The sequence below is a fragment of the Rhododendron vialii genome, chromosome 3a (genome assembly GCF_030253575.1).
Source record: "Rhododendron vialii isolate Sample 1 chromosome 3a, ASM3025357v1".
Lineage (NCBI taxonomy): Eukaryota > Viridiplantae > Streptophyta > Magnoliopsida > Ericales > Ericaceae > Rhododendron > Rhododendron vialii.
In genome coordinates, this window is record NC_080559.1 from 22,236,476 (window position 1) to 22,256,813 (window position 20,338).

The 20,338-nt window shown below is 37.3% G+C and overlaps 2 protein-coding genes across 7 annotated transcripts in view; one reads left to right on the forward strand and one right to left on the reverse strand.

Moving 5' to 3' along the window:
• LOC131320459 (CASP-like protein 5B2) overlaps positions 1 to 18,127 on the reverse strand; it is an 85,836-nt gene extending 67,709 nt beyond the window's left edge. The window contains exons 1-4 of one of the 3 annotated variants that reach the window (XM_058351178.1): positions 17,650 to 18,127; positions 15,798 to 15,930; positions 14,865 to 15,087; positions 10,228 to 10,239 (exon numbers count right to left, since the gene is read on the reverse strand). In XM_058351178.1, the coding sequence (XP_058207161.1) occupies positions 14,887 to 15,087; positions 15,798 to 15,930; positions 17,650 to 17,780 (465 nt within the window). In that variant the 5' untranslated portion in view covers positions 17,781 to 18,127 and the 3' untranslated portion in view covers positions 10,228 to 10,239; positions 14,865 to 14,886. Of the gene's footprint in view, positions 1 to 10,227; positions 10,240 to 14,724; positions 15,088 to 15,797; positions 15,931 to 17,649 lie in introns of those variants that run through there. The other 2 variants (XM_058351179.1, XM_058351177.1) reach the window with 2 other exon arrangements.
• LOC131320456 (mannose-1-phosphate guanylyltransferase 1-like) lies at positions 5,032 to 8,607 on the forward strand. Of its 4 annotated transcripts, none has more exons than XM_058351175.1 (5): positions 5,032 to 5,319; positions 6,493 to 6,617; positions 7,138 to 7,200; positions 7,318 to 7,557; positions 7,636 to 8,607. In XM_058351175.1, exons 2-5 carry the CDS (start codon positions 6,507 to 6,509, stop codon positions 8,305 to 8,307), a joined length of 1,086 nt encoding a protein of 361 aa, XP_058207158.1. In that variant the 5' UTR covers positions 5,032 to 5,319; positions 6,493 to 6,506; the 3' UTR covers positions 8,308 to 8,607. The 4 variants fall into 4 exon arrangements, with proteins under 4 accessions (XP_058207158.1, XP_058207157.1, XP_058207155.1 ...); XM_058351174.1 differs by having other exon boundaries at positions 5,049 to 5,319; positions 6,496 to 6,617; XM_058351172.1 differs by having other exon boundaries at positions 5,123 to 5,319; positions 6,496 to 6,617; positions 7,318 to 8,607.
• Positions 18,128 to 20,338: the final 2,211 nt, after the last annotated feature.

The following is a 20,338-nucleotide window of genomic DNA, read 5'->3' on the forward strand; positions in this document are numbered from 1 at the left end:
CTAACGATTGAAAAAAAAAAAAAACAGGGGGAGCCAGTACCCAAGGTCCCCATTGGTCCTTAGCTCTCTCCGTCACTGGTCACACACATAAAAGCAACTGCGGTATAACATAGGACCAACAAAAATCCCTTGGTCCCATGCGATAAAAACAGTAGCCCTTTGTTCGTTAAGCCAACAACCACCACTAGATTTCTCCAATTTCTTCATGCACCTGGGCCAAACTTGCCCAAGTCCTGCTTTTAGAACCATAAGTTCCGAATTATCTTTGTTGGCCATTCGACAAGCATATGTTGTTTTTTGAATTTGGGTGTACTTTACATTTGCGCATTTGGTTATTTGAGTAACTAATCGTTGTACTTACAATCCCATTTAAAAGATAAACTAATGTTGAAATCCGCTTACTAAGGGCTCACGTTTGATTAGTTAGTCGATGAGACAATAGCTTATGTAGGCTATAGCTATTATCTGATCGAAAAGGATTTTTAGCTACATTGAGACTAGACACAGCCTAAAATCCTACGGGAGGTAACCGTGAAAGATTTCTATTAGTAAATCAGATAATTTATATTTGAAATCCGTTCAAATTAATCAATTCATTATGATTCAATCTTCTAAATAAACTCACCTTTACAAATGATCTGGTTTGTAATGAATGATGATCATAATTTTCTAAATTCTTTGAGTCCTTTCATTTTTGGGTTATTTATGTAGACACTCCTCCACATTTACCTGTTTTTCACGGCCATTTCCTCCACGAATTTTCGCTACGGCTAGACTTCCTCATTAAAGTTTATGTTTGGAGGACCTAACTCCGTTGGACGAAATTAGTAAAAAGACCAATTTACCCTTACATATATACCCACAGTTAGGTCCCGTTCCGCTTTCTTTCTAAACCTTATTTTTTAAAAATTAAAAAGAAAGTAATTTCAAACTCAAATATAACGAAAATGAAAAATAATTTTTCAATTTTTTTTGCACCGTTTAAAAGATCTCAATAAAATCTATCAAACAAGATTCATATTTGTAAGAAAATTATTTGCATAAACATATGTTTTTTGAGCTTAAAATTACTTCTTTTTGAAAAAATACTTTTTTTAAGAACTCTGTAAATAGAATAGAATTCCCAAATTTTTTCGAGAAGTTTATCGGTGCAGGGTGGGCACAGGCCAAGTGGTGCCGAGCACCATTTCGGTCATCCAAACGTGGTTTGGACGGCCCAGATTTGTTCGGGTAATTTTTAAGTATGAAATTACCAAAACACTGCCTCAAGTCCAAACAGATCTGGACTGTCTAAAACACATTTGAACGACCGAAATGCGTGCTCGGCACCATGTGGCCATGCCCACCCGGCACTGAAAAATTTCTCAACTTTTACCCCCAATTTCACGCCAATTATGGCAAACCCCTCTCTCTCTCTCTCTCTCTCTCTCTCTCACACACACACACACACACAACAATGGAGCTCTGGCCCACGACCTCGCCAAAGATTTACAGAGCATGAGCTCAAACTCATCAACCACCACAACTAGCACCACTAACATCCATTGCTGCACTTCCTCCAATTCGGAGACCACCTAAACCGCCTCCTCCTCTGCAATCCGCCATCGCTGCACCTCCTCCGATGCCCAATTTCACGCCATTTCTTTATAGGGTTCGATTTTTGTTTTTTCGTTTTCAAGTTTAATCTGATGGTGGGTTTGTTAATATTGTGGGTTTGAAATTGGGATAACGGAGGAGCCCAGTGGGGGTGCATTTGGGGACGGAGGAGGAGGAGGAGGAGAAGATGGGTTGGATGAAAGAGCGACTGGTTCATCAGCGGCCATAAACGAGATGAGGTTAGAGGTCGGTGGTGGTTGCTGGGTTGGATTGGAAGGTCGTGCGACTCAACCCAGCTATTTTCGAACCTGATTCAGTCATTTTGAACGTATATGTTCGAACCAGAGCTGAAGGGTTCAACTCCATTTGATATGTTTGCAAACCCTAATCGAGGCCATTTCTACCTAATTGAGACTCAATCTGACCTGGTTCGACTGATTTCATACCCTAAACAGATGATTTCGCTAGATTGGGTTGATTTCTGCTTGATCTCGGACACAGATTTACTGAGTTATTGGCAGAGGACGAGGGGACGAACGAGAGCTGGTTCACCAGAAATAGATTCGTGTTTCATTACCCAGAAACCAAAAAGTCAAGAAGCTCTGATTTCCTTCTTTATTTCAATTGTTTTCTCTTCATTACCAAGTAAAATAAAGGACCCCTTTCTTGTTGTGTTGAGCAAAACAAAGCTTCTTTTCTCCGTTCTTGGCTCTAATTATATCCAGGGATTGAATCAATCCCTGTTTTGGTACTCTTTTAGATCAAGAATTTGTTTACTTACTTCAGTTCAATTGTAAGAGAAGCAAAAAACAGTGGGTTTTTTTCACTGTGAATGAGTGATATCTCCATATGAAGCGGTGAAACAACGAGAGATGAGAACTGCAAGAAAAGCAAGGTGTGTTTGGCAAATGCAAAAATCCAGAGGTCAAGAGGTGGTCGCCGGTTGTCGGCGACGGTCAAGGAGTGGTCGGTGGTGATCTGTGATGCTGTTATGGTTTGCTGGGAGGAAGGAAGGATTGAGGGAGGAGAGGAAACGTGGTTGCGGGTAATATTGGAATATTTTATTACTTTTGAAATAATTTGAGTAAAAAAATTAACAGAATTTGACGGAACTCTAACGGAAAGAGTGTACGGGACAAAAAACTTTTAATGAAGAGGTCTCGCCGTAGCGAAAATTCGTAAAGGGGATGACTGTGAAAAACGGATAAACGTGGAGAAGTGTCTAGGTCAATAACCCTTCATTTTTTTAAGAATGTTGTGCCATTTACAATGTGCCTTTTAATTTATGGCCAAAAAAAGTTTGATATTTTATGTGCCATTTACATGGATTTCACACACATTTAACATGTGTGACTCATGTGTACGTGAGGAGTTGTGTTTCGATGATTGTGCACCTAGTATTTTTGTATTTTAAGTGGTCATTTTGTGGATTGAACAACTTTTTGGGACACAACTCGGAATCTTGTGTCCAGTTAACGTCCATTATATTCAAATTTATGCATACATTTCTTTTTCTTTTTTGTCATTTGTTAATCTTAATCTACTCTATCCTAGGGACTTTGGGAGAGGGAAACGAGTGTTTGCAACCTTAATGTGTGTTGTAATAAGAATACTCTAAGCGTAGAGCTAGGTCGGTTGAAAGCATAATACCTAGAAGTTCAAAGTCAAATCCACAGGGAGTGCGTCCATAACTCGTTTGGAAGTTTGCTTGCGTAGAGATTTTAGTGTTAGGACCGTTAACAAAATTTGGCTTTGAGACGGCCAACTGAGAGATTTAGTAAATGGCTATTTAACCTAACTACGACTTTTTAATTGGAGATTAAACTAAAGGCTAGACTTAGGGATAGTCAACACCCATAACACAAAGGTAAGCTTGATTCTTCTCTTTTTAACAAGGGTGTTAAGCATGTCTAGGATTCTTTTGAGACATTTAAACAAACACTTAGAGGGACATAGCTCTAAGTCTCAAATGTGACAAGTAGTCTAACCCTTACCTACATTTGATTAAAGAGGTTAACACCTCTAAGTTTTGGTATATAAAATTAACCCTAACACATGCTTAAGCTTTAAAAACGAAATTTTCAAGAGAAGAACAAGAAACACCCATGGTTACGGGATGTTAACCATTCCACAACTTAACCTTGTTACACTACTCACACATATCAAAAGAAGACATTGAATGAGTAAGGGTAAAGATAAGGGAAATACTAAACATTGATTAAACTTGAAATAAACGCAAGATTCTTGAAGAGGAGAGAATTCCTTACAATTTTAATGAAGACGAAAAGCTTCGAAACGAATGCTCTAAAATCAGGCTAAGGCCGGTATATATACCCCTTTACAAAAATGCCATTAAAATGTTCGCGCAGGACATGGGATCGATCCCTGGAGAAAGGGGGATCGATCCCTGGAGAAAGGGGGATCGATCCCTGAAGGATCTGGATCTGGCGGTTGGCTGGGGGATCGATCCTTAGGGACCGGGGGATCGATCCTAGTGCTTGCTGGATTATGCAGTTTGCTTTGCTGCTCTTTTTGGCCTTTGGGATGCTCCGAGTCTTCCTCCATGCTTTGGATACTTCGTTTGGGACTCGGAATGACTTCTAGAGGTTTCTCACATGCTAAAGTACACCTCCAAAGATTATTGGAAGCTTTGGAAACACTCCTTTTTGCTCCACTCACCTATCGATCAATAAAAGCGCACCTTGCACGCAATATCAAACAAAAACAAGCAAATATGCATGCAAGTGCGGCAGAACGAAGGGAGATAAGCCCGAATATTTACACTATTTAGGGCTTATCAATGAGTGCTTACGAGAATCGATTCCTGCTCATGTGCATTAGAGTATAAGAGAAACACCAAATGCATTTCACTCCACTTGCCATACATTTTTTTTCAAAAGGGAAAAAAAATACTCCTACATTTATATTTTATATTCAAATTTATTCTTATTGATCATATGTACATTTCGAGATCAAGAGCCTTACCCTATTCAGACGTAGGGACGGAACTAGGATTTTCTAAACGCAAGGGTCAAACTATAAAGAACAAGATTTTGAAATTTCAAGGTTCGGAAATCTTAGTTTTTTTGGTTGAGGTTTTAAAGGAAGTTTTATGGGTAATGAGTGAGAGGAATAAAAAGAAAAATAAGACTAATAACTGAAGGAAAAACTTACGAGAAATCGTGCGCAAAGAGAGATGTTGGGTTTTGGAATCCTAAATGGACACATTGTAAAATATTTAAATATCTAAATAACATCTAATAGACTAATATAAAACACAATATTTATGTTTTTGAGCAAAATATAACTAATATTAATATCGAAATTTGAAAAAAAAAAAAACTCGAAACTACACTTGCCCATAAGCCGAAGCCTAGATGCGTCTCCGTGACGAGACGTGTACCCCCTCACTTCCACGACTTGTATTTTCTGTCATTAATAATTTTCAAGTCCGCTTTGGTTAAAATTATGAGCACACGCACATCAAGCTCTATATATAGCATATCTACCTGTGATTCCATATTTGCGTTGAAGGCTCGTTTCCACCGACGCCCTTCGAACAACTCCCAAAAGACCCCCGGTGGATACCGTTGGGTTAGAGAGAGAGAGAGAGAGAGAGAGAAAGAGAGAGCGAGGGAAATTCTGACTCGTCCGAGTCAGAATCATTTGTTGAAGCTTGCTCGTCCCCGTTTCCTTTTAACTCACTACACCTTCGGATCTAAGGTAAATTATCTTGTAATCATGCTCTTAATACGCGTTTTGTTCATTGGTTCTTTGAACTAAATTTGATCGGTTTAATCTCTTTGACTGACCTATTTTCTGCGCTTTGTGCATGATTCAAGAGCACTTTGAGAATGTCGCCAAAATATGAACTCCATTTTGCTTAATTTAGTTGAAATAATTCCTATAAATTGTGCTTTTCTTCTATGTACGTGCATTATTTTTTACGTCCTTAGAGGGTTTTCTATAAAATTAGCTTTTTGTTTTATCCTCAGTTTTGGGATGATTAATCTGAATGTATAAATCAACAAGGTTAGAAGGAAGAAAACTTCTTGAACGTTACTTCGTCTGTGAGAGCCTCCACTTGTTTTATTTTCCAATCTGCAACATATCCTTTAGTTGCAATTGGCTTTAGCTATTGTTGGGCCCGGAGTGGCCCATGATTTGGTTACACAGTGTCACTCCCTGCACCGCTCTAAAATCAGATTTGCGAGTGCGATGTCGAATACCATAAAAGACTTAATTGAAACCCTTTCTACCACCACCACCAATTGGTTTTAGGAGGGATGGTGGACAAACGGTCCGACAGCTATGATCAAAACTAAATTCAAAAAAGCAACTCAGATGGTATACGGTTTAATGGATTCTTGCGTATCGCTGTATTTGGGATATTGCCGGCCAAATCTTCATCGATGGACTTGCTGCCGCCATGAGAGAACTTGTGGTAATTAGTTCTGACTTCTTGGAGTGATGGATAGGAGAGACTTAAAAAGATCCCCTTTTCACTCTCTTTTCATACAGTTAAATCCAAAACTCCATTTTGGCTCATGCTATGAACTTAGCTATCGAGAGAGACTGGTATTCGTTGTAAAATAAAGAGAGATGATCAAATGGTCTATGTTGTTGCCTTGTTGGGAACATGGAGTACTGAAAACAAGAATCGCCAAACTCAACCTGATGATGTGGTTGAGCTTTCATTTACTTTGTTTTCTGTTGGGGGAGCATCCATTTAGAGCAAGTTTTTCGGGAACTACAGGCTTCTTAAATTCTGGTGATTCTCACATTTACTGCAGCACTTTGGATCTGCTAATGAAATGACGAACTTCTACTTTTGTGCTGTTTGTTAGTTTGTGATAAACTTGTGGTAGATTCTGACCGTTTAATGAATGGGATTAGCAGGGCATCTCACAATGAAGGCTCTTATTCTAGTTGGAGGTTTCGGTACTCGGCTGAGACCATTGACGCTTAGTGTTCCAAAGCCCCTTGTTGATTTTGCTAACAAGCCCATGATCCTACATCAGGTAAGATCTTGTTAGTCAGTCTTTGTTTCTCTGACTTTTCCTCATATATGATAAATGGTACTTGTAGGATCAAGAATGCTCATAGTAATTCTGGTTTCCTTTCTAAAGTTTCTTTTGCTTATTTATTCTTCTTTTTAAGTCCCCAATGGCGAAATGGGTAGTTCCTGTAAAATTCTCTAGAGGTTCCAAATCCTAAGCTTGTGCCTTGATACGTCTTATTTCTTGAATTTTGCAGTCAATCTTTGTTTATTGATGATAATCAATCTTTGACTTATGTATTATAGGGGAGTTATTTGTTTGTTAAATAATCATATGTTTAACTTTTGGTACCAGTGAAATTCTTAGTAAAAACCTTCTTTTATATGCAGTATGCACACATCTATATACGCTAGAACCTTTTTCTGATTCTTGTGCTGTAAAAATTGTCCCAACTGCCGAGCTTCCTTCCCTTCTCCCCTTTGTATAGGCGCATGTAACTGCTTACTATGTGTGTATATGATCTGTGTTTCTATTTTAACAGATTGAGGCTCTAAAGGCTGTTGGAGTGACTGAAGTTGTTCTAGCTATCAATTACCAACCAGAGGTGAAATTCAGTGGCCCTCGTTACTTCAACAACATTAATGTGGTGCTTAGACATTGCTAATGTGATATTATTTGCAGAACTTTCTCACGGTTTGGAAAAAAACACTTGTTTCTGCAGGTGATGTTGAACTTCTTAAAGGAATTTGAGACAAAACTTGGAATAAAGATCACCTGCTCACAAGAGACCGAGCCACTTGGCACTGCAGGCCCTCTGGCTCTGGCTAGGGACAAACTGATAGATGATTCTGGTGAGCCATTTTTTGTTCTTAACAGTGATGTTATTAGTGAATACCCATTCAAAGAGATTATCAAATTCCACAAATCCCATGGAGGTGAAGCTTCCATAATGGTAACCAAGGTAAAACATTTCCCGTTATCAGTTATTCCTGGATTTCTCTTTTTAGGACATTTTGTAACTCTTTGGTTGTTGATACAGGTTGATGAGCCATCAAAATACGGTGTGGTTGTCATGGAAGAATCAACTGGACAAGTTGAGAAATTTGTAGAAAAACCCAAAATATTCGTGGGTAACAAGATAAATGCCGGGATTTACTTGCTGGACCCATCTGTTCTTGATCATATTCAACTGAGGCCCACCTCAATCGAAAAGGAGGTATTCCCAAAAATTGCAGCAGAGAAAAAGCTTTACGCCATGGTTCTACCAGGCTTTTGGATGGACATTGGGCAACCAAGAGACTACATTACCGGCCTCAGACTTTACCTAGACTCCTTGAGAAAGAAATCTTCATCTAAATTGGCTGTTGGAGCCCACATTGTTGGAAACGTTCTGGTGGATGAGACCTCGAAAATCGGAGAAGGGTGTTTGATTGGGCCTGATGTTGCGATTGGACCAGGCTGTGTAGTCGAGTCAGGAGTTAGACTCTCCCGCTGCACGATCATGCGTGGGGTACGTGTCAAGAAACATGCATGCATTTCCAGTAGTATCATCGGTTGGCACTCTACTGTAGGGCAGTGGGCCCGGGTGGAGAACATGACCATACTCGGTGAGGATGTTCATGTCTGCGATGAGATTTATAGCAATGGGGGTGTTGTTTTGCCACACAAAGAAATTAAATCCAGCATTTTGAAGCCAGAGATAGTCATGTAAAGGTATGCTGTGAGGAATAGTAACTTCTTTTGTGTTGAATTTGGATGTGTTGATCCATTTTCAAATGTAGAAGATTGCCCAGTTGTTAGATGGTGGAAAAGCTAGTAGCTACATTTCTGAAGGGCCAATGTTTGTTATGAGAGTGTTTGGTTATGATCAGTGGCTTGAGCTGTAATCTTTAGTGTGTGTACTATGTAGAAATAATTGATGGCTTGTTTTTTTTTTTCTTTATCTTTTGTTAAGTTATAGAGGTTGGATTTTGTAACATGCATTTCCAGAATAGCATTTTGTTGGGAATGACTTCGGTGTCTCCGGTCATTTTGAGGTTTTGGCATAACAAAATCATTATAAGTATAACCAAAATCCATTACAAGCATAACAAAACCATTACAAGGCGCCTTGGTTAAGTTTGGTTATGCCTTGATTGGTTATTTGGATATTCCTTGGTTATGCATTGTTTGGATTCTGTTATGCTTGTAATGAGTTTTAATTATGCTCATAATGGTGAAATTATGCCAAAAATTACGGTGTCCCCAAAATGACCGGGGATACCATAGTATCATCCATTGTCCAAAATTTGTACAATGTAGAGTTTGTTTTCTTCCCGGGTAATTTCAAAGCCCTTAGAACAAGTCCAACTAAATCTTCGAAATTTTTTAATCTGCCAAATTTAAATGTTTTTTTTTATCGGCAATTTTTTTTTGGGTACTTAAAGAATCATCCTCAGAACCCACTCTTTGTAGGTTTTCATCCTGCTCAATTTTAACACTTATATTTTCATCCTCACTCCTTTTTAATACCGGAAGTGCCCTATATATATATATATATATACAGAAATCTTCAGGTAAGGACCTTAAAATGAGGACCTTATATGCGGACTTTCCATTTCTCGCCTTTTCCGATTGAATTTTGATGATTCGAGCCGCTCAATGTGTTCAGAACGTGATTTTAAGGGTACCCGCGAGAAATCGGCAAAAAAAATGACCGGGAAGGGCTTGATTTGAGCAGTTGTTATTTGAACCGTTAGATAAAAAATAAACAAAAACTGCTCGGATGAAGCCCTTTTTGGTCTTTTTTTTTGCTGATTTCTTGCGGGTACCCTTAAAATCACGTTCTGAACACATTGAGCGGCTCGGATCATTGAAACCCGATCGGAAAAGGGAGGTCCGCATTTTATTAAAATAAGGTAGTCCTTATAAGAAGGGGACACACACACTCTCTCTCTCTCTCTCTCTCTCTATATCACAAAAATTTGGGATTGAAAAATAACACCTCCCATCCCACGAAAGAATAGGCGACCATTCAATTCCTAAAATTTTGCCAAAATTTTAGGATTTCCTTATCTGGTGCAACTATTCCCATGGGGACAAACCCCTTTCCAATATCACCAAATTCAAAACAGATTTATCTACACAAACCATCTCCCACCCCTTCGATGGCCATCCTCGTCGCAAGTTCGTCCCCCATCCCCGTCGCGCATCCCACCGACGTCCTCCACATACAGTCCTCGTCACTCGCACTCCTGTCATTGTATGCCGCATCCACGTCGGCAGAGTAGCAGTGTTGGCAGCAGCAGCAGCGGGAGGAAGACGGAGACACTGACTGGAAAGCCGCCATCAATTCCGTCGTCTTCGCCACCTCTACTGGTCTCACGTCTACCGACGACCGGCAATCTTTGTTGTTGTACGTGTTAGTCTCATTTAACATGAAACTGGAACTCAAGAATGGGTCTTTGTTTAATAGTAGAGTTCTTCATGACCCAATTCGTAAAACAGAAATTGTAGTAGCAGATTTCGGCGAGAGTGCAATTGGAAGAGTAGTCCCAATTGACTCTGGATTCTGGTGGATTATTCTGCCTTTTCAGCCCCACCTCCATGAATCTGATCGGGTGGCGAAACCCATTTGGACGAGGCTTGTTTTCGGCAGATCTAACTAGTGCAACAGAAATTGGTTCTTTTTGGTTGTTTTGCCGAATCTACAAATTCATGATTTCATGTTCTAAATTGGTTCTTTTATATTGTTTTGCCGATTCCATGAATTCATGTTCAAACTATGCCATGTTTTTGATCAATCATGGTTCGAAATATTTCATATGTCTGAATTATGTAATGGATAAGTAATACAGCAGAAATTGGATCTTTTTGGTTATTTTGCCGATTTCATGAATTCATGATCTGATGTTCTAAAATATGTCATGTTCTAAATTGGTTCTTTTTGGTTGTTTTGCCGATTTTATGTTTGAAATATGTCTTGTTTCTGATCAATCATGGTTTGAAATGTTTTATGTTTTATGTTATAAATAGTTTATGTTTTTATTGTTTTGAATTATGTAATGGTTACGTAACATTCCATGTTTTTGAAGTTGATAAGTTTGTAATATGTCACTTTTCTGATTAGTTTGAAATATTCCATGTTTCTGAAATATGTCGTGTTGCGTAATATTCCATGTTTCTCTAGATATTTTCTATGAATTAAATGTAAAAAATAATTCATGAAAAACATGGTCGATTCCACCGGTGAAAAATAAATCGGTGGGATTTGATTATTACGAATTTTTTAAATTTTGAAATTATCTTTTGTGATTATCTCCCATAATTATTGTAATTCAATCCCACTAAATTAGTAAATAATTGAATCTACTAAATTAGGAAATATATGGTTGAATATTCCCACTAATTTAGGAAGGTAATACATACACTTATAGATATCTTGTTAAAAAGGGGTAAGATAGGTAATTCACAATATGAAATGATGAAAACATAACTGTTCAAAATGACCGAGATTAATACTTACGTGAGATGAAATCTGAGGATAAATATTTAAAAACTCTTTTTTTTTATTAATAATTTGACAAAAGGTACATCAAGAAAACGAAAACCAAAAGAAGAGAAAAAACACACATGCATTATGATGTTGCTTCATAAGACAGCGTGTTAAATGTTCTCTTTTGAATATTGATGAGTTATGTACATTGGACAACTATTTTTGGAAAATTTCAAGCCGGCCCCGCTTTTAGTGTTTTGTCCCTTACAGACCGTTTATTGAAATGTCCTTCCGCATAGGCCCTGATGCACAAAAGAACATATTGAGGATGTACTTGATGTTGACGTATTTTTTTACTTTTTGCATTATAAACTTTAAAATACAATATCTCTTACTATATATATCCGTTTTTCGTAAAATTTATTTTTTTAGAATCTACTTGACGAGATCTATCAAATAAGACTCATATTGAATGTGAAATTATGTGCAGAAAAAAAAAATTTTGGGTGTGAATTATTGTATCTTTTTTTGTGTGAATTATCTATTATAGGGGGTGTGAGTTTTTGTATATGGGTGCGAATTATGTATAACAGGGGGTACAAATTGTTGTATACGGGTGTAAATTGTACTCCCTCCGTCCCAAATTTTTTGTCCGGTCCGCAAAACGGAGTGTTAAAAATAATGCAATTTTTTCAAGAAAAAATTCAAACTTTTTTCACAAATTAAAAATACTCATTGATATCTAGTAAGTTGTTGAAAAACTTTTGATTTTTTCTTGCAAAAATTGTATTATTTTTAACATTCCGTTTTGCGGACTGGACAAAGAATTTGGGATGGATGGAGTATAAAATAGGGGGTGTGATTAGGTATACAAAACAAGGGGGTGTGATTAGGTACAACAAAAGTTTTAAGGGGGTGTGAATTGTCTGTTCTTTGTGGGTGTGAATTATATGATATAAGGGGTATGAATTGTATGATAGTGGGGGTATAAATTTTACATTTGAGGAGTGTGAATTTTTTTCATTTTGTACACAATTTTAGGGGATGTGAATTGTCTATTATATGGGATGTGAATTTTTTGTTATAGGGGGTATGAATTGCCTATTATAAGGGGTGTGAATTCTGCATTTAGGGTGTGAATTGTGTGTCATTAAGGGTGTGAATTGCGTAAAAATGAGTTTAAGGGGTATGAATTATCTGTTATATGGGTGTGAGTTGTTTAAGGGTGAATTGTGTACAACATTAATTTAAGGGAGTGTGAAATGTCAGTTATATGAGGTGTGAATTGTGCATTTTGGAGTGTGAACTGTGTAGGGGGAGTATAAATTCTGCATTTAATGCGTTTGAATACTTTCACTTTGAAGAGTGTGAAGTGTGTATAATAAGGGGTGTGAATTGTCTGCTACAGAGGGTGTGAATTGTGTATAATAGGAGGTCGTGAATTGTGTATAAGAGGGGGTCGTGAATTGCCTATTATATGGAGGGTGTGAATTATATATTTGGGAGAGTGAATTGTGACATTTGATGTGTGAATTCTGCATTTGAAATATGTGAATTCTTTCTTTTGAGAGGGTGTGAATTGTTTAAAAGGGGTGTGTATTCTTATTAAGTGGTATAAAATAACTTTTTTGTGTGTACACAATTTCATATTCAAAATGAATCTTATTTGAAAGATCTCATCGAATAGGTTTTGAAAAAAAAAAATTTTTTTAAATTGAATACGCACAACAAAAGTTAGAATTGTTTAAAATTTTAAGGAAATGATAATGCCAAAACCGTTTTTGTTGGCGCCAAAACTCTAGTGCACAAAAGGTTTGTACCATTTGCAATGTACAAGACTTTTATGCACTGGAATTTTGGCACCAACAACAACAGTTTTGGCATTATCCCAAATTTTAACTATATATGAGCTATATATGTTTATGTATGTATATGTATGGACAAGTACGTGTACGCGTAAACATGTGACAATTGTAAAGAGAGAAAGAAAAAGTTATAATTAAAAATATTATTTGGTGGTTTTCAAACAATGCTTCACCACTTATCAAATGCCAAATGTCAATTTGTTTACTAAATCACTAACAAAAGGTAATAAGTCCCACAATGTTAACCAATGATGCATGAGTTGGGACATTTGAATGTAATGTTCCATCCGCATTGGATAATTTTTTCTAATCATAAACTAAAAGCGCGTGGGTGTAAAGAAAAAGGACTTTGACGGAAACTATATGACACGCGCAGGGCCTAAACATCCACTGAATGCTCAAACGGGCCGGCTAGTCAGAAACTTTTATTGAATAGCGTAGCACTTCTGCCTTTTCTTTGGAGAGCCTTTTACTCATGACTTCTAATTCCACTATGTTTTTCGGTTTCTTTTCTTCTTCTTGTGTTATTTTTTTTATTTTTGATAATTTCAGGTGTCCGGACTAGTTTACCGGAGCCTCAATTCCACCGTCCACTTGCAGGAAGCCCAATTAAAATGGAACAACTTAGAGGAGAGGTTTCCACAATTTTTTTCCGGTTTCGCTTCATTGGAATTGCTATTGCTTCAGTCCAACCCCACCTTGTTGTCATCACATTTCCTTGGGACAGGCCATGCCATTTTTTCCCTCTTTTCTTGGGGGGCCAACATTACAAAACTCTCACTAACTAGATATTCCAATAAAAGATTCCAATGTTCAATATGCCTCAAGCTTCATTTGTGGCACAAATCAAGGCATGGAATCCTGGGTGAAAACCACCTCCCAACATCAAAGATTTGTTTCATTGTTTATCAGTCACCAAATTTTGACGTGAGGTGGTCGGAAAACCCACCATTTTAAATAAAATGATTTGCCCCATTAGCAAATGAAATGTAGCCCCAAGAGTTAGTTCAATCGGTTGGTGAGTTTGTTTCCTACCTAATTGACTAGAGTTCAATTCTTGAGGTCAAGCCGCAAGAAAGTAATTTTTGTGAATTTCCTAGACGTGACGTGAATGGCCTGTTTTTGAACGGACCTGTGATGGGATTAGTTGAGATGCGCATAAACTGATCCGGACGCTCTAACCATCGAACAAGAAAATAGAGAGAAGATATGTGGCCTACTATCTTGAAAACAAGCAATTTTACCCAAGGAGAGAAGACAAAGAGGAAAGTAGAGTATTACAAGCACATTGAGATTTTTTGGTTCAATTGCCTGTGTAAATGTTGCTAATCAAAGCTTTCAAGATTTATATGTGAGGGTGACTGCCATTATCGCGACTTTATAAAATCACGTGGGACCATTAAATTCCATGATAAACCAACTAAAATAAGCCTTAGAAAGAAGGAGGAAAAAATGATTGGACTGGTATTTCAAATGAAACTAGACCCAGGGAGGAGTACGAAGAGAGCTTCACGGCTAGCCAACCCGCGAAATGGTAGGCCAAGCTTATGGTATTGAAAATTTATTTCCAGTTGTCCGGGACCAATGGACCATTGGTCCCAAATCTATCAACCACAAAAATATGTGAAGTCTACACCAAGTTGTAGGGCCTGACCCACACATACATGCAACTAAAGAAGTACGTGTTGTTGGACACAAAAGTTTCTCTATAAGGGGATTTCGATTGACACCAACCCCCTTCCCCTTTGGAAGGGCCTTCCAAGCCCCAACCCATTATTTTGATGCAATGTTGGAGGGGAAAATAATGAACCATTTCCAGTAAATGTGTTCAGTAGTTACAATATAGGAGTATATTTACACTGAGCAGCATGCACTGCATTCAGTTACTACGGCAATACAAATTCTTTAAACGGCAGATCACACACGCACACACGCACAAAAACCGAATCCTTTAGACAGAGGCCAGAAGCCAGAACATGACAAAAGAAGATATTGCGAGGAGGAACCAAGAAACGAAAGCCAAAGCTACCGAAATTTTGAACGTACTGCAAGCGAGTTGCTTCTCTACCCAGCAGAAATTTGTATCTCTACTAAGCAGGATAACCACACCAGTCGCTGAGCATGCAGCTGCAAGTGATAGAACAGAGGTCACCTGTCATGCCCAATTAGTTGGTTAAGTTCACATCAAAGAACAACTTTTTTCCTTTGACATCTCTAGAAAAGATTCTTAGTTGGAAAGATTATAGTTGAAACTATCACCTTATGCAGCGGCATAGTAGCTAAATACAAAATGTATACCGATTCCTCGTGGCAAGACCCTAATGCATTGTCCATTTAATGTGCTTAGTTTCTCACAAGCCTAGTTAACAAAGCCATCCAAGCATGAAACTTAGCAAACACAATTGGAATTCATGAAGAATTCCCTTGGTAGAGCGCATTGTTTCATGTCTTACGATGCAACGCAGTCGTCTTGGTAGAGCGGATGGTTTTGTGATCATTGTTTCGTGTCTTACAATGAAATGCAGTCGTCAATATGTTGTGAGATGATGGTTTCAACTTTATACTATGCCAATATTGACATCCTGGAGGAATTTTGCAAAGAGAAAAATATCATAACTAGGTTTTTAATGCAGAATCCATGGTACTAACTTTGGGAGAGATCGCCAAGAGATCATCTCAAAGACTCAAACTTGAGGTTTTAGAAATATTCATACACTTGAGTTGTGTGCTGCTAAATATCAACAAGACGTCAAGCAGAGTGATAGATTTCAAGTTGTCCACCCACAGTAGGTCTCATCACATCATATTACACGCTGTATCTAAAATTATGATCAACTTAAGTTCAGAGGTAAAATTACTTACCCAATCGCCTACAACAAACAAGCTCACTAAGACATGACTATGCAGGTCTCTTTTCAGCCTCAGCGCATGAATATCAAGGCACACAAGTCCAAAACTCCACAAGAATTGAAGACCCATTGAGGCAATTAAGTAGCTGAAATCACAAAAACGAATAATAGCGAGAGAAGTGAGGATAGTCCCAATGATGCAATTAAATAGGAAAAAGTCCATAAATATTGGAAACATGTATCAAACAAGAGAAATAAAGGAATCATCACGACGAATATCAGAAGAGCAACAAATGGCATCCCATCAGCAGGGAAAGGAACACCACTGCTACAATCAACAACATAGGGAAAATTAACATGCACACAAGCATGCAAACATGCAACTCAACTAAAAATTTACTAATTGCTAACCACCAACTTATATAAAAGTTTAAATTGTTATAGAGAAAGAGACTGAACTTATTTATACCCTCAACATGCAATTCCCTATCATGTGCGGGTCAAACATATTCTACTTAGGTTTCTTTCCCTTGATTACACAAGGGAGAAAAGAGAGAAACTCGCAAATTCTTTATCAACAGTGTAAAAAACAATGTTCAAGCCAAAGGCCTATACATTGAGCAGATATAGTGGCAACTCAACAATGTTTCCAAGTGGAATCCTATCGACTCTAGTAAATGTAGCCCAACAATTTGCAGTCTACATCAACGCATAACCCTCATATCCTAAAATCATGTGATGTGACTAATGAGCGTCACCCCAAATCAACTTGTATGCTTCCACGTGATAAATCGAATTTACGACGACAAAACAACAAATGGACTAGCACAAGATTCTAGACACCTAGATGTGCTGTTTATGGTAAAAACCTCTTTAGGAATAGATGGTATTGTCGACAGACTAGACACTACATTAATAGTGAGTCTCCAATCTAATCTGTGTCCAACTTTTCTGGCAAGGAATAGAACGCAACTGTACTCCCAATGTGATAGTCTGTCACATGCAGAAGCTGGCTACTTATTTTCTTGGCATCTGATACTTCCACTTTTCACCCACCTAACTCGTTGAGTCATTTGACAATTTGACACACTGCAGCTTGTTCCTTCATTTCAATGTGTGAGTTCTTCTCCCTATGCTTGCTAAAAGATAATCACTAAACTACAACTGAAAGGCATCAGAAAGCCTGCATAGATTACAGCATTTCCATTTTTCTTCAACAAATGTCCCCATCAATTCTTAACCCAACTACAAAAATCAGACACTGAGAAGAAACAAACACGGTATGTAAGCTCCAGGGCCAACCCTTACATTTTAGAGGCCCAAGGTGAATTTTAGAAAATGTGGCCCTTACATTTTAAAAAAGATAAGTTAATTTAAAAAAGAAAAATTATTATTCAACAATATAAAACTTAATCATTACAAAAATTTAAAAAATCGCTTAAAGATCACTCTCTTCTTGCATTTCTAATGTTAAAATTACATGCTTGTATAATCAATTTTCACTAGTTTGACATGCTCGTTTTCAATGAATGTGATCTTGTAGACCTATATTTAATGGATACCACATAATTTTTTGGGAGCCATCATTTCAGCAAAATATTGGGGGCAAGGCGAATGCTTTGCTCGGGACCGGTACTGATACGCTCCTACGCATGCACATAAACATTTCAATCAAATCTCAAACAAAATGCCTCAGGGGATTAACAGCTAAAAAAATTCAGGGGATTAACAGCTAAAAAAATTCAGGGGATTAACAGCTAAAAAATTCAGGCAAACCCACAAAAAGAAATTAAAAAAGAAAGCAAGAAAAGGAGAGAGAGAGAGAGAGAGAGAGAGAGAGAGAGAGAGAGAGAGAGAGAGAGTACCAAAAAGCAGTAGTGGTAGAGAAGCCAGAAGCAGAGGCCATAACACCAATAGAAGCAGAAGCAAACAAGCATTGTCCTATCCTTAGAAGAAGCCCACTCACCTTCCCTGGGCTCCCAAACAAGTCTTTCATCCCTCCCTCCCTCCCTCTCTCTCTGAACTACACAATCCCTCTCTGTATGAATCTTCTTGCTTTCACAATACAGGGGCCCTCTCCTAAATCAGACGATCACTGTGGATGCTTTATAACTTCAAAAATGACATTCCCCAACAAATCTCAAATGTTGGTTTTGAAGATCTGGAGGTGAAGACCTTTCCGCCTAACACAGAGGCCCTGAAAATCTGTTCCCCTTTAGAAAAATGGGAACATTTATTATTGGTCAATTTTCAGCCATTTTCAATTCATTCCCATGGTGAACTTTATGACAAAAAGTCTTCCTAGTTCCCAGAGATATTGGGATTCTGGTAATCCAAAATTTAATACTATTTAAAATTTTAGGTGGGCACTGGAGTCCTAGGAGCATCCTAAGATTTTAGGCCGGCATTGGACTCATAAGAGCATTAATAATGAAATAGACGTTGATACGTAAATTTAACAATAATATTAAAAAATAATTAACATTGTAGTAAGCAAAGTTAAAAATTTTTTTTAGCAAATAATCAAATTACACTCATTCCATAACCAAATTTAATAACTTTTACCAATAATCAAAACTCAATAACCAAACTCAATAACTCAAAAACACCCTACATTTGAATCGTTTCATCGAGACGAATAATTTAATGTGGCCGGGTGCGTGATTGGAACTCATTTACAATTAGACAGATGTGCATTGTGTATTGTGGATTTTTTTTTTGTTAGAAATGCAAAAATAACCAATGTGGAGGTAAATGTTGTTAAGTTTGATTATGGACTAAATGGAAAATCAAATACTGATGTGGCATATTTTGGTTATTGGTTTTGAATATTACCATTGCGGATGCTAGAGCATCCCCATCGTAATAATAAGCAAATGAGCGTGGATAAGTAAATTTAACAACAATACTAAAAAAAATACCTACATTGTAATAAGCAAAGTTACAAGTCTTTTAGCAAATAACTAAATTTCACTCATTCCATAACCAAACTTAACAACTTTTATTAATAACCAAAACTCAATAACTCAAAAACACCCTACATTGAAATCGTCTCATCGAGACAAATAATTTGATGTAGTCGGGTGTGATTAGAATTCATTTGCGATTGAACAAATGTGCATTGTGTATTGTGAAGATTTTTTTGGTTAGAGATGCAAAAATAACCAATATGGAGATAGAAGTTGTTAAGTTTAATTATTATCTAAATAGATAATCAAATACTAACGTGACACATTTTGATTATTACCATTTTCAACGTCAAATGAGCTCGAGTGTCGTAAATGGGGATAGATCCCACTAGTGTCCTCAATAATTACAAGTCCACATGATGATGGGGCCGGAAAATTGGGCTGCTTTTGTGTTGTGTTCGATCCAACAAGCTAGTTATTATCGTTTGGAGTCTTTGGACTACGTATTCTAGGCAAATGATTTTGCATTTCATTTTTTTATGACAACATTTTAAAATTTATTTTTTAGTGCAAAAATTATACACAATAAAGCACACTAAAAGATAAATTTTGGAGTGTCATTATAAAAAAGTGGAGTATCAAGATCATTTTCCGTATTCTGTTCTTTTTTTTGGTACATCAAAAGTATAAAGGAAACTACACCCTCTCGAAGGCTACTCCTCTCATATCTGTCTCCAACAAATGAAGAGTCCTTCTACAACCACCGACGAGGCCTTACGATTCGTGAAAAAATCAGCTCAATCTATATGTGGGCCCCGTGAAAAATTAGCTTAACTTATATGACGTAGATGCTCGATCCAATTTTCCTATTTTTCAGAATTAAATTATTGAACGACTTGAATTTTCCGTGCGGGACCCGAAGTGGGCCCGCGTGACCGTCGGTGGAGAATCAAGAAGGCCACCGTTGGTGGCTGTAGCTTTTTCACAAATGAATGATGTCGTCTAGTGGAAGGATGTGCGACACCATTTTGATATGGACTCAAAATTATGATTTGCTTACATTTTCACCTTCTTAAAATTGGACAATGGAATTCTAAAATTGATGGACTTTACCACAACACCTACAATAACAGTAAAAGCTAAAATAGGAAAATAACTCAACTCACTTCCCACTTCTTTGTTTGAATATACTCCAACCTTTTTTCCATTTCGATTAATTATTAAATCCGTACATAGGATTCATGCTTTATTTCGGTGATCACCAAAATAAAATAAAATAAAAATGATTTTCAGAATTCAAATCTGAATAGCGTTACATAAATAGGACGAAAAAACTTCAATTGTCTTTTTTCTTAACTGCGAAAGTGTGTCCATTTACAATGGGATGTAAATTTTCCGTTACTGTATTTGAATACCTACGAAAGTAGTTAAGGTGAAATCGCTGTATGCTTTCTTCCTCATCACTTACACACACATTGTGTGTGCCCAAACACTAGTAATTTTTTAATACCCAACAAACTTAAAGTGCAGTTATTAAAAAGTAGAGTGTAAAAATATGTTTCTAAAAAAAGATTACAAAAAATTGCATCCAAGATTAAAAAAAATTGTTTGCACCAAAAATTTAAAAGATAAATGACGAGTATAA

Coding starts and splice junctions, on each gene's coding strand:
- LOC131320456 (XM_058351172.1), top strand. CDS start 6,507: ATGAAGGCTCTTATTCTAGTTGGAGGTTTCGGTACTCGGCTGAGACCA. Junction 6,618..7,137: donor AGCCCATGATCCTACATCAG/GTAAGATCTTGT, acceptor CTATTTTAACAG/ATTGAGGCTCTAAAGGCTGT. Junction 7,201..7,317: donor CTATCAATTACCAACCAGAG/GTGAAATTCAGT, acceptor TTGTTTCTGCAG/GTGATGTTGAACTTCTTAAA.